The sequence below is a fragment of the Enhydra lutris genome, unplaced genomic scaffold (assembly GCF_002288905.1).
Source record: "Enhydra lutris kenyoni isolate GAN:26980312 unplaced genomic scaffold, ASM228890v2 scaffoldscaffold9, whole genome shotgun sequence".
Lineage (NCBI taxonomy): Eukaryota > Metazoa > Chordata > Mammalia > Carnivora > Mustelidae > Enhydra > Enhydra lutris.
In genome coordinates, this window is record NW_019154093.1 from 22137529 (window position 1) to 22152298 (window position 14770).

The 14770-nt window shown below is 38.8% G+C and overlaps 1 protein-coding gene across 1 annotated transcript in view; it reads left to right on the plus strand.

The window, feature by feature from the left end:
* The first annotated feature begins 1300 nt into the window (after positions 1–1300).
* Positions 1301–14770, plus strand: part of LOC111143285 (zyg-11 family member B, cell cycle regulator) — an 89034-nt gene continuing 75564 nt past the window's right edge. The window contains exon 1 of the mRNA XM_022496924.1: positions 1301–1379. Coding sequence (XP_022352632.1) covers positions 1377–1379 — 3 coding nt within the window. The 5' untranslated portion in view covers positions 1301–1376. The remainder of the gene's footprint in view (positions 1380–14770) is intronic.

A 14770-nucleotide genomic window follows, 5' to 3' on the forward strand; every position in this document is an offset into this window, starting at 1 on the left:
GCTGTGGATGTTCTCTCTCAATCTCTCTCTCTTTCTCGGCTTCATTTTCTCAGTGAATTAGTAGCAAAATCATCAGTTAAGTGAGGATGAGGGAGGAAGGTTTGAAAAGAGATATGAAATAGTCATCTAGTACGATGGGACAGTGTGTGGAACTGGAGAAATGTAGATAAGCATTAGGGGCCTATTTGAGGATAGTAGGTTATCAGATTTAAAGAGAGCCAAGTCAGTATGATTCTGGATTTTTCTCCACTCTCCTCGGTTTTGCTGCAGGTTTTAGGATTAGAGTTTCATCAGGTGAGCACAAGGAAAGGAGAGCAGGATTGGAGAAATGAATGCTAATAGCTAGTAATGATTTTCTTTTTTTTTTTTTAAAGATTTTATTTATTTATTTGACAGAGAGAAATCACAAGTAAGCAGAGAGGCAGGCAGAGAGAGAGGAGGAAGCAGGCTCCCTGCTGAGCAGAAAGCCCGATGTGGGACTCGAACCCAGGACCTGGGATCATGACCTGAGCCGAAGGCAGCGGCTTAACCCACTGAGCCACCCAGGCGCCCCACTAGTAATGATTTTCATGATGGATGACAATGTAAACTCAAGGACGTTCAAGGGCGAAGTGAGGATATAAGGGCCATGTAAGGAATAGTGAAAAGCTAGTAGGAACAGTGGATTTTGAGTCTTGCAGAAGGTGAAGTTTTGGATTTGGGTATTAGAGGAAGAGAGCTAGAAATGAAGTGGGTGGTGATGGGAGAGTGGGATGATTAAAATTGAGATTATACAGGGGTTACAATTATTGGTAATGAGATCTAAAGAAAGAGCATGGAAATGAGAAGCTGAGGCAAGGGTGATTCCTAGTGGAGAGGAACCTGAGATATGAAGGCATTGAGAGAATTATCTAAGAGAACGGAAATCACCAAGAATTATGACAATGGTAACGAATGACAATGGACAGGAAAAGCAAGTGTCTATAGATTACCGAAAGGAGTAAAGGCTCCAATCTCCTGCTATGACGTAATACCTAAAGCTCTTATTTTTAGAGGGGAGCTACGATTTGAGGGGGTGTCTCCTTTAAAGGCCAGGCGCCGGGAGGCTACTCCTGGAGTCTGCGCAGTGAGGAGGGGGCGGGACCAAACGCGATCGCCGGGGGGCGGGTCTCACGGGGTGGAGTCTGCGCTCCGGGTCGGGCTGCGGCTGCGGCTGCGGCGGCTGCACGTCCAGCTTCTGAGAGAAGGAGGCCGAGGCCTGGGCCAAGCCCGGAGCCGCCGCTTCCCGGAGCCTCCTGGAGCCCCCGCGCCGGCTCAGCCTGGGGGCGGGCTCAGGCCCGGCCCGCCGCCGAACCCAGGACAGAGGCTGCACGTCCGAGGACCAGGCCGGCGCAGCCATGGTGAGGGAACGAGGCCTGCCCGAGCCGCAGCCGCACGCCGCCCTAGCCCCCGCGGCCTGCCCCTCCCTAGCTCTGGTGCCCCCTCTGCCCTCTGCCTTTACCTCATCCCCTTGTTACTGTCCCCCTCGGCGCCCCGCTTCTCCTTTCCCCTGTTCCCCGTCCACCTGCTGGGGTGACATCCCCCCAGCTCTCTCCTCGGTGACACCCTTTTTTTAAATCACCCCCAGTGACAGCTTCTTTCGCGTTCCCCTTTGCCGCCCCCTCCTCGTCCTTTAACCCGACCTTCCTTTTCTTCCTCTGCCATTTTGCTGCTTTATCTCATTTGGGATCTCTGTACCTCTCTTCTTCCTAATTTTCGTCCTGCTCTTTGCTCTCGCTTCTTAAACCCTTTCATTATTTTATCTCCACTGCCCCCTCCTCTCCGTATCCTTTCTCCCCTTCGTCCTCTACGAGCCACATTTCCTCTCCCCCTTAATCGGATGTCCTTTCTCCCCCGCTCTCACAGCTGTCCCCATTTCCTTCTAAGGCTTCAGGGGTCTATGCAGGAACAATTTGAGGGCGATTGCTTCCCAGGAGCAGTGGGGCGGGCAGATACGGATTTGTAAGCTTTCTTCTTTTTATTTTTTGTAGACGGGAAGGGAGATGGGAAGTATTGGTGAGAGCCTGGACTCTATTGCCTAGTGTTATTGCAAAACCTGGGTGATAGTGTGTTTTGGACTGAAGCATGGGGTGACGGCCAGCATCCGTCCTATGACCTTTTGAGATATCTAGCCTTTGACAAATAATTAAACGTGTTTTGAAACGTATTTTTTATTTTGAGCGCCTTTTAATGGGGAGGTACATACAGCTTGGGAAATTAAAAAAAAAAAAAAATGTACTTGCAGGCTTAACCATTACTCAGAACAAAAGGTTTGTTTTTGTTTGGAGGCAGAGACCAGGGCATCTGAAGACTGAAAATCAGGTTGGCGGTCCGATTGTTCCAGTTTTCTTTAATACCTTCTAATACCATCGTTTGTTTTGCTCTCCCTGCCTTTAGTTGAGAGATCCTTATATTTGCAAATTTTCTCCTTCCTGTTTAAAAAGAAGTTGAGGCTTCAGTTGGTTTTTTCAAGAGTGGGGTTACACATGGTTTGCAGTACATTTAATAAACGCTTTGCTGATCATATCAGCAATCTAAATTTTGGTCTCTGGGAGGAGAAAGATATTCTGGTTAAAACTAAGTCCTGGTAATCATGTTCTAGGAGGTTAGTAAGGTTTTGTTTTTACCCCATTCATTTTTTTAGGAAAGTGGTTTGTTGTAAAATCTTTTCATCTGTGAACTTTGTCTAACTGACTGCATTGTTAGGTGGTTCTTCTGTGTCTGCCTCCACAACAGCCCTTCACATACACAGTCTATCACACTGCCTTTGTGGGGTAACCTGCTTCTCCTCCTGAACTGTGGGGTTTTTCTAGGTGGCAGTTGTGCCGACTTACTCCTGTTATTCCCAGTGCCCAGGCCATGTACATGCTTGAGTGATTCATTTTGTGTTCTCCTATGATCTTAAACTGAAATTTGAGACAATTAGGGAACTACATGGAAAGAGTGAGTTGGAGAATTTTATTTTTGGTACAAAAAGTAAATTTAGTAAGATGTGATGATTTCTTTAGAATAAAGTAAGCTGTTCTGCCTAAGACACCAAATTTCTAGGTTTTTGGAAGCATTGGCTATCCCACTGAGAATAAATGTATGAGTAGAGAGGGAGAAAACTTAAACTCTTGCCGGGTATTTAGGATCCAAAGGTGTCATTTGAGCTGGGCCAGAAAGATGAATATGATTTATATAGATCATTTTGGAAAGGCAAAGACTGCTTTCTTGTGAATATGAGTAGAAAGTAATTGAGATGTATTGTAGGTAACAGATTACCTTTATTTAGCATGGAGAGATGAGGAAATGAGAATGTATAGTAGGAAATGTGACTAGAAAGATATATTACGTATGACTATAATTTCGACTTTGCTTGCAGCTAATTTGATTTTCTTCACTTGTTAAAACACATACCGGCAGAGTAAGAGTGTATGTCTGGGAGAAGTGAAGAGAATGCAAAGTATTAGCTTATTATGAGCTGAGAATTACCTAGAGGCTACTGTTTTCTACTTCCGTCTGCAATATATGTAGTAGGCACTCAGTAAATAGAGTTAAACATTATTATAAAGCTTTGTAGTTTAGTTTTCAAAATTTTCATCGTTATGTTGTGTTTTGAATACTTAAGATGTCTAAAACAAGGATTCTCAGACTTTACCATAAGTCAGAATCAACTGGAGGTTTGTGCCACCACTTCCTGAGTTTGATTAGGTTGGAGTAAGGCCTCATAGTTTGCATTTCTAACAAGTACTCATGTCATTTTGATGTTCCTGTTCTGTGACGAACACTATGAGAACCACAGCTTTGAGATGTAGTTCTTACTTTTTATTTATTTATTTTTTTTGAGTGCCATTGACTTTTGGCACTGGGGATATTACAAATAATAATAGATATGATCCCTGCCTTTTTGTATATTGTGTGTGTGGACAATCTAAACATTAAGCAAAAAGAGTAATTTTATTTTACTTTATTTTTTTAAAGATTTTATTTATTTATTTGACAGAGAGATCATAAGCCGGCAGAGAGGCAGACAGAGAGAGAGAGGGGAAAGCAGGCTCCCCGCTGAGCAGAGAGCCCGACGCGGGGCTCGATCCCAGAACCCTGGGATCATGACCTGAGCCGAAGGCAGAGGCTTTAACCCACTGAGCCACCCAGGCGCCCCAAAAAGAGTAATTTTAAATGCAAAGCGTACGGGGGCCTGTGCATGGTTCAGTTGTTTAGCCTTTAGCTAAGGTTATGATCCCCAGGTCCTGGGATCAAGCTCCACGTTGGGCTCCCTGCTCAGCAGGAAGCCTGCTTCTCCCTCGCCCTGCTTGTGTTCCCTCTCTCACTGTGTCCCTCTCTGTCAAATAAAAATAAATAAAATCTTAAAAAATAATTTTAAAAACTGCAAAGCGTGCTAACAAAGGAAAAGTTGTGGGATCATGGTATGGGATAGTCACGGCTGGCTTCTTAGGATTTTACTTTTAGGAAGAAAACTGAAAGATTAAATATAGGAGTTGGATTGTGGAAAACCAGATAGAATGGCACAGTGAATGATCTGTGGTGGTACCTCTCTTTAGCCTGCTTAACTCTATGTATCCTGGAGTTCTCAAGGAACTCAGGGAAACCTCATCTGCCTTGCTTACCCCTCAAAAAAACCCCTAAGTTACACCCTATTATGTATCCCTCTTTCATAGAATATATATCAATTGTAATTATAACGAGAAGCAGCCACATGTGCTAAAAAGAAAGAAATCAGGGTAAAATATAAAGTGACATTGTATAGTTAACCCTTGAACATTGCCAGGGTTAGGAGCATCAACCCCTGTCCCAGTATAACTTTTACCTCCTCAAAAACGTAACTACTGATAGCCTACTGTCGACTGGAAGCCTTACCAATAACATAAATAGTCAATTAATGCATACTTTGTATGTTGTATGTATTCTAAACTATATTCTTATAAGAGAAAAAAATGTTACTAAAAAAACATAAGGAAGAGAAAATACATTTACAGTACTATACTGTAAAAAATCTGTGTATAAGTGGACCCACACATTTCAGACCTGTACTGTTTAAGGATCAAAGGTATATGAGTGTGTGGCAACTATTTTAGATAGTATGGTTAGTCTAATATTTATTGAACATGGTTGTGTATTTTCAGTGCTGTTTTAAGTGCTTTATATATTTTACCTCATTTAATGCTCATAGCAACCCAATGAGAGAAAATACTAGCTCTGTGAAGTAGAGACCATGTTTATTTGGCTCACCATTTTATCTTTAACACTTACATAGTACCTGGTGCATTATAAATGCTCAATAAATATTTGTTAAATGAATAAATGACTTTGGGGATGATCAGAAAGTTAGGGAGGCATTGTTGAAAAAGGGACATCTGAATTGGAGGTTTTAGCTAGTGGAGTTTTATTGGTTAAGAGTTTGGGAAGGAAGACCATTCTAGGCAAAGGGACCAGTTTGAGCATAAAAACTGGGACCAAAGCAGGCATGATGTGTTCTAGGAAGTGGGTGGCTCTAGGATAGAGGGTACAGGAAAAGATGAGACTAGGTGAGCCTAGGGTCAGATCATGGAGGACCTTGAGTTATAGGCTTATGAGTTTGGCCTCATTGGAAAGACCTTCTTGTGTGAAGGAATATCATAATTAAGAGATTTTGAAGGTTATCACTCTAAATCAGTATGAAACCTGTTTTGGTGTGCGAAGAACTATTGCAGTACTCTAGCTGAAAATAAGTGTGTGAACGTTCACCTTAGGCTTATTATGGTGGTGGTGATTTAAACTAGAGGAAGGAAAATAAAAGGAAATAAAATACAAAGTTAGAGTGGTGCCAGAATACACTACTTTTTGGCGAAGTATATTTTCCCTAGAGGCATTACTATGGAGTTGTAGAAGCACAGAATCACTAACAGCTTTGCAATTTTGCTCACTGGGCTTTAGTTCTCATATATATTGCTGTTAGGGATTTATGAAAATATTAAAGTAAATTTACTCTACCAAAGTCCTTTATTTACAAATAGTAGGTCTCCCAAAGGTCATATATTAGGTCCTGTAAAAAGAGTCAGCGCTTCCCAACTTACTTGTTTTTTTTTTTAAATAGATTTTGTGTGGTATAAGGAATAATTTTAAGTAAAATGTACTTAATTTTTAAATTACTTACATAGTTCACTAATAATATATTGAACAAAATATATTAAAAGAAGTTTCAGCCTTTTCCTGTTTAACAAATGACACATTAATGTAAGAGAAAGCATTATTTGTCATATTTTCAAATGAGTATATATTACAATGTAGATTGAAATTATGTTTATGGCATCAAAATAGATAAGAACTGACTTTTTAACCTTAAATTTGAAACTCTGGCATTTTTGTACTTAAAAAAATCAGAAGGTTTTTATAATTGTTCTTTTTTATTTCTAAATGACAAAAGGAATGGTTTCATGCTGCTACTTGCAAGCCTATGTCCACAAATAAAATATTGGAAGTATATGTAGTTCATTTCCAATAAATGAAAAGACAAATTGGATGTAATTATCACCGCATTTCTTCTTTTTTTTTTAATATTTTATTTATTTGACAGACAGAGCTCACAAGTAGGCAGAGAAAAGCGGGGGGGGGGCGCGGAAGCAGGCTCTCCGCTGAGCAGAGAGCCCAATGCAGGGCTCGATCCCAGGACCCTGAGATCGTGACCTGAGCCGAAGGCAGAGGCTTAACCCACTGAGCCACCCAGGCGCCCCATATCTCCACATTTCTTTATTTTATTTTTTGTTTTGTTTTGTTTTTAACTTTTTATTTTAATTCCAGTTAGTTAACATACAGTGTTAGGCTAGTTTTAGGTGTACAATGGAGTGATGCAGCAGTTCCCGTGTATCACCTTACACTCATCACGCCAAGTGTGATACATCACCTGTTTAACTCCTAACACTTTGGTAGCCATCAGAATGTTCTCTGTAATTAAAAGTCTGTTTCTTGCTTTGACTCTCTCTGTTTTTTTCCTTTGCTTTTTTGTTTTGTTTCTTAAATTCCACGAGTGAAATTTGATACTCCTCTTTCTCTGTCCAACTTATTTTATTTAGCATTATATTCTGTACTTCCATCCACATCATTGTAAATGGCAAGATTTCATTCTTTTTTATGGCTGAATAGTATTCCAGTGTGTGTGTGTACGTGTGTGCGTGCACATATGTGTGCACGTGTGTATGCACACACACATATATCTATATCATCTTCTTTATCCGTTCATCAATTGATGGACACTTGGGCTGCTCCCATGTCTTAACTATTGTAAATAATGATGCTGTAAATGTAGGGGGTGCATGTATCCCTTTGAATGAGTGTTTTTGTGTTCTTTGGATAAATACCCAGTAGTGTGTTAGCTGGATCACAGAGTAGTTCTGTTTTTAACTTTTAAAATGATACTGCACTCTTAATTTTAACGGCATTGAAAATAGTGTATGTTTCAAAATTTTACTGTATACAGAGCATACTTGGCGTGTGTGTGAATTTGTGGAATCTACCGTACTTAAGGAGCCTGCAGTTTGGGTCCAGTTAGTTTATAGTGGTCTTACAGGGTTGCTAGGGCCACACGGGCCACCACAACTCAGGTGGCAGCCATATATGTAGACAGCAATGGATCTACAAAGGTCTGTATCCTATGTACTTGGCAGTGTCTAGCACATAGTAGGGGCTCAGCAAATAGTTGCTAAATGAAGGTGTTTTGCATAGTATACTAGGACCCTTATCTAGTCTTTTAATCTAATAATCTGATCAGTTTATGTGAAAAGTCTTTGCATTTTATGTTCAGTAATACTGAGCACACATTATTAGTTTTTTGTGCCTCTAAGTTTTGCTTCTACTGTTCCTTCTATCTAGAATGCTGTCTCCCTTCTTGACTTTTTGACTATTAAACCTTCAGTGTCCCGTTAAGGCCTATCTCCTTTGCAGAGCCTTCAGTTAACCTCCAGGCAGCCTTGGATTACTCCTTTCTATATGCCTCTCCTGTACTTGGTATTGTTGGTTAAGGAAGATGGATGGCTCTCCAGATTGAGAACAAGGACAGTTTTTCCAACTTTATTTTTTAAACACTTAGCATAATGCCTAAGACATAGTAAGTAGGTAAATATTTGTTCAGTAAAAGAGTGTGTGCACTTTGTAGAGAATCTGATCAGATAATGTTGACTGAGATGTGAGTCATGAAAGATGGAAAGAAAGATGAATACTCTCTGCAGGTCCCCTGAGGGGAAAAGGAGGTTTGGTGGGCAAGAAATGTTGGATCAGATAATTTTTCTCTTACTAGCCCAAGTGATACTTTTGACCTGGGATATATGTATGTTTCTGTCTAGAAAAGTTCAACAGGAACAGTTGGGGGAGGAAGCCAAATGATTTCCGGATGAATTGCTAAGCAATGTCTTTGTATAAACACTTTCAAATTATTCGTCTATAATTTGTGCAGATGTCCTTCCAGAGAATAGAATATTTAAACACAGGTAGTAAAGAATAATTTATTCATAAATCTAGAGGGATGGTTAATTATTTAAACATTTTGTTGGCTCTGTATAAAGATCTTCTGTTTTTTTGTTTTTCCTATATAGTTCTCCCTTGTACGAACATTTTTCTTAGCTCTCCAGCATTTTAATGCCTATGCAATGTCATATTCTCCTTTTCTAAGGACATTTTTGAAGTTTGAATGTTCTTGTTTATATAATATCAGTTTTTTTTCTTTTCATAGGACTTGTAACCTTTTGGCCAATCAATTCACCTCTCTATGCCTCCATTTAAGCATCTCTAAAATGAAAAAGTTGTATTAAGTCTTCTCTATGATCCCTTTTACCTCTTAAGATTCTAGCAAGTTAAAACTAAATTAGTATAGTAGATACATTCTATTAGCTCTAGTACTGTGGATCAGGACACTTGAGCTCTTACCTCCATGAATATATTACCCAACTTTTCATACCAAAAAATTTTGGTTTTGTTAATATTTGCATAGTACTTTAATATTTTAAAGTCATTTTTCGTGTACACATCCCATTTATTTTTCATCACCATTTTGTGAAGTAGTCAAGATGGAAGTTTAGCATCAGTTTTACAAATAAGAAAACTGAGAAGTTAATTTATTTTCCTAAGATCGCACAGTTAGTGTGTGATAGTAGCAGAGCCACCAGCACTGACTGCAAGCCCAGTGTTCTTTCCATTATTAACCTGGCTTCTCTGTTTACCATATTGTATTTCAAAACTCATGCTAGTAGTTAAGAGAAAAATAATGCTGAAGTATCTCCTTGAGTTCATGAATCCTATATCTGCTCATATGCTTAGTGATTACTGACCTGAATTTTTGTTTTGTTTCTTAGATTTTTTATTACATGAGTTAAGGTGGAAAGGAAGGGGATTTATTTACCTTTCCAGGCCTTTATCTTTTTTTAGATAGAACTCTAACTTCTTGCCCTTTAGCATATAGCTGTTGGCCACACTGACTAGGCCTTGAAGTGATATATGCAAGCTCACCTTATCTATGTTTTTGTCTGGCGTCTAGGGAATCTTTAAGGAATAGTTGATTTTTAAAAAAGAAAAATAAATCCCCATAGTCCATTTCAAATGGTTTGAGATATCTGTACCCTTGAACACAATTTATCTGTGCGCTTGGTATTACCTTCTTTACCTTCTTCCTCATTTGTAAAATGATTGTATTTGGGGAAGGAGAAGATGAAGGATTTAGATCATACCTAAGGTTATCTTAGATGTTTATTGCTAGAAGTCTGACTTGGTTGAATCAGTAGTAGAAAATACAAAAAACAAAACACCAAAAAACCCCCCAAATCCAAAACTAATAAACTAAGAAGAGATTTCCCATGGAGTACTACTAAGATGAGTGGTCAAAGATTATCCAATATCTGAAGTTTCTTATACCTGCGAACTCATGACACTTGTCTGCCTTTCATTCCCATGCTTTAATTTCAGGGTTAGACTTATGACTTGATATTTCCCTGTGGACACATAGTCTTTTTATCTAGGGGCAAAAGTATTTTAAATACACCTAACAATAGATTTGTGCCTGATTCGTCATTTGTTCAGGCAATAAACATTTAGTGCCACTGTGTAGAAGGCATTGTTTTAGGCTCTGGGAATATAGCAGTGAACAAAATACAGTTTTGTTCTATACAGTTTATATTCTATAATAATAGGCAGTATTTACTGAGCAGTTAATATATCAGTCAGTGTTCTATGTATCTTGTGCTTAGAATGTATTTAATTCTGATAATGACCTTATGATGTAAATACTGTCATTGTCTACATTTTACAGACCATAAAACTGAGGTGCAGGAAGATAGGTACTTTGCCTAAGATTATATCATTTTGTAAGTAGGAGAGCTGGCACTTTAAACTAGGCAGGCTGACTCCCAAATCATCACTTTTCAGAGCAATATTACACAATCCTCCAGAGAGATGTCAATGAACTGTTTTCAAACATAAAATGATCAAATTTGTAATCTTTGTAGTCACTGGTTTCTGGTCCAATCTTAAGAAAAAAAAATCATCCAGCTATAGAAAAAAAAAAAAAAAGAAGAAGAAGAAGAAGAAGAGGAGGAGGAGCACTATCAGAGCCATTTGTATTCTCTTGGAGAATTTGTCAGGTTCTGGAGCATTTCAGGTAGGAAATGAGATTTTGAGCCTGATTCACATGAGTTAGAACTGAGACATCTACAAAAAGCCAGGATCCTAAAATGTCTACACCCTTTCTGAAAAGGTAGACTAAAAAATGTCTGCCTGATGGTTTAGGGAGACAAAGAAGCTTATTTGTTTTGATATGGACTCTGGATAGGAAAGGTCTCTCCTGAGAATTTACAGTTATAAACTTGCTGTCCTATGTGTCTGAAACTTAAATTTATATTACTAGTGTGAGATCATTGGTAGTAGGAAGGGAATATTTACTGAATAATTATCAGGCATTGTGCTACAGGTTTTAAACACTTTCTCACTTCATCCTAACAATAGCATCATGAGGTAAGTGCCAATATTATCCCCATTCTACCAAGGACAGAACTGAGGGTCAGAGAAGCTAGATAATTTGTAGTGTAACACCACCTAGAATTCAAATCTAGGTCCAGTATTCTTCCTACTAACCTCAGTGCCTCTGGAAAAGGCACTTCATTTTTGTAACTTAGGTTCCTTATCTGTAAAATGAAATTTGTAATATTTCTCCTTTCACAAGATTATTTTATCAAATGAAATAAAGGATGTGACGTGCTTTGTTTGTTGTAAGACACTGTTACCAGCATCATACATAAAGTGTATTTTTTCCTTATAATTAACCAGAAGACCTCAATATTCAGTGATCCTGAAACCCACAAGGTCTATCTTGAGGAATTAAGGCAATTTTAATATTTTTATACCAGATTTTTCCTGAAGTAGTGTCAAGAGAAGAAATGAAATCAATTTTCAGACAAGTTATAATCTAGTAATTTACTAGTTCATTCAAGAAGTAATTTATTAGGTGCATTTTTGGGGGCTTCAGTTCCAAGTGTAAAAGATGCCTGATCTCCTTTTTTTGGTCATACCAGCAGCAGTGGAAGCCCCAGTCCCTTCCAATAGTAGACTACAGTTGTGATATATAGACAATTCCTGGCGTCCCCCACCTCCCTACTTGGTAGAAATGGATGGGCTACTGCTTAGATAATTGAAATGCTGCTTTACCATGACCCTGGCAATATAGTAACTGATGAAGCTTTTAAAACTATAAAACAATCCAACCTATAAAATAGATAACTAAGTCAAGGGGGAGTGACTGAGAATGCCTCTAGCTTGAGTGTTGTGTAGATGACTAAATACTTTTAAGGAAAGAGCATATAAGAAAGCAAAAAAAAAAAAAAAAAGAGTAAGGATGATTAAAAGAAAGTCACGAGAAGGTTTAGAAAGAGCTAATGAGTCCATATGAGATTCCTCAAAAACAAACCCTGTGGCCTCCAGAATCTCTCTGTAATGAGGTTTCTCTTTCAGTTAATTACCAGGAAAAATACACTTTATGGATGTCCCTTGTAACAGTGTCTTAGAGTAAACAGAGCATATTCATATCCTTTATTTGATACAATAACCTTATGAGGTGAAAGGAAAACTATTACAAATATCATTTTATGTATAAGGAAGCTGAGGCACAAAAATGAAATGGCTTTTACAGAGGCATTGTAGTTAGAAGGAATTCTGGACCTAGGATTTTAATTTTAATAAAAAGGAGGGATCTTTTTTGTGAAGGAAGGGATCCTGTTGTGTGGAAGGTGTGGAACTGGGTTCTGAAGAAAGGAAAGCAGTTCAAAAAGATGTACTGCTTATACCAGTGTAAGTGTCTTTTCTGAAGAGAGGGAAAGAGAGCTAGTATCTCAGACGTTTTCTTGCTATTAGGAAGTAGTCAAGTGGAAAAAGCTGTTTTGAAGAGCTGTTCTTTTTTTTGCCGTCTCTCCATTATCCCATACCCCTCGCTGTACCATGTTCTTATAAAAAGCAGTGTTTCAAAAGCAGGGAATCTGCTTATAGGTAGTTCATTTATTCACATACTTAATAGACACTGATCATTTGCTCTGTACCAGAGGAGGGGACACAAAAATGGATAAGGCTCAGGTCTTTTTTTTTTTAAGATTTTATTTATTTATTTGACGGACAGAGATCCCAGGTAGGCAAAGATGCAGGCAGAGAGAGAGAGAGAGAGGAGGAAACAGGCTCCCCGCTGAGCAGAGAGCCTGATGCGGGGCTCAATCCCAGGACCCTGGGAACATGACCCGAGCCGAAGGCAGAGGCTTTAACCCACCGAGCCACCCAGGCGCCCCAAGGCTCAGGTCTTAACCCTAGTTGTTTCAATATGTGAGACATTGAGCTCCTCTGATAGATGATGAACTGTTATAAAAATCCTTTCCTGACTCCTAGGGGCTTGTAAATGATGCAGTTCCTCAGACATTAATTTTTATATACTAAAGGCCCCATACTAGAGGACTACTTACTTACTAAGTATTACTGCAGTTTAGTAATCAGAAAGCTAAAGTTGGTGGATTAGGAGTTTACTGAAAGACTCTAGTCTTTTATGAAGAAGTCTGACACTTGCAAGTGTTACAAAGCTCCTACTGCATATGCACAAATGTAGCTTTTTGGAATTCCTGTAATTTCTTGGAAGAGAGCTTTGTAATCAGTGCGTCAGCAGTGTTCTTGAGTTGGTAGTTTTTGTATGGTTGCTAGTTTTGAATCTTAATTATGAATTGTCATTAATTTAACTTCATTATTGGTGTCGTTTGTTGTGTTTTATTTGGTTAATTGCGTGTGTGGTGATGTATATTTACATTAATAACATTTTTGACATAAAAATTTCCAAATTTAGACTTTGACAATGTATTGTTAATCAAATAGGAAATATTCATTTTCTTATTGTTAAACCAGGTATTTATAAAATTTCCTTATAATGATACTTCATTGTTAACACTCTTTCCATCTGGAATTTGGGAACCAAAGTGGGTAGGCTGTGAAGTTTTTCTGCCCCACTAATTGGGCCACAGGAAAAAAAATTTGAGAACTGTTTTTCCTGAATCACAATCTAAAGGGGGAGACAGCCGTGTAAGCAAAAGTAGGTGACTGTAATAGAGCTATATACAAAGTGTAGTGTGATTATATCTGCCTGTGTTTTGGTATATGAGGGACATTATGGAGAAGTGGACATAGATACTGGCTCTTATAGTATGAATAGGAACTTGATAGATGGAAAGGTGCAGAAGGGCATTCTAGAGAGGGAACAGCATATATAAAGGGAGCATGGCTACCACTGGTGAACATTACTTTGGTAAACCTCAGGTTCCTAACAGAAGTAATTTCTATTCTCCATAACTCACAGAGTCGTCATGATTGTTTTGACAAAGCTTTATAAATTGAAATGCTAGACAGATGTATATTGATGAAAATTCCTATTTTTTTTCCCCAACATCTGGGAGCCTTTTGTGCCTCCCCTAGGTAATGTCATGTCAAGACATTTTCTAATCTCCTTTCATTCTAGTCATCCTTTTCCTCTGTTTTGTTCCTTCAAGGCCCTGCTCTGTGATATCTAAGGCCCTGCTCTGTGATATCTAAAGGCAGGTGCAGAAGAGAAGATATGTGTATAAATTATATGCATAATAGTAGGATACATTCTTTAATTGCTTATGTATAACTGTTTAGGTTGTGTCCTATTTATCTAGTCTATGTATCTAGCAATGTCATAATACATGGAACAGAATCCCCTGGAGCCAAAAAGTCATTTCAAAATAACTCTTTAAGTCTTTATTTGCAAATTTTGGAACATTGTAAAGTAGAACAGAGTTCACAGATATGCTTCTCAAAAATCTCATTTTATTTCTTCTCTGCTTCCCTTATATATCATAGCTGCTCCTCTGCTTTTCCTCTGAAAATTCTCCCAAGACTCCTTTGCAACCCAGTCCATCATTACCAGATATTTAAACCTCTGGGGAATGTAAGACTGTGTAAGGAAAGGGTATAAGAGCAGTGATGAGAAGTTACATATTTATATGTGTGTATATACATAAATGTTTTCACTCAAAATTAAAATGTTACTGAGTCTAATAAAAATGTCTTTTAGGGACGCCTGGGTGGCTCAGTTGGTTAAGCAGCTGCCTTCGGCTCAGGTCATGATCCCAGCGTCCTGGGATCAAGTCCCACATCGGGCTCCTTGCTCATCAGGGAGCCTGCTTCTTCCTCTGCCTCTGCCTGCCATTCTGTCTGCCTGTGCTTGCTCTCTCTCCCTCTCTCTCTCTAA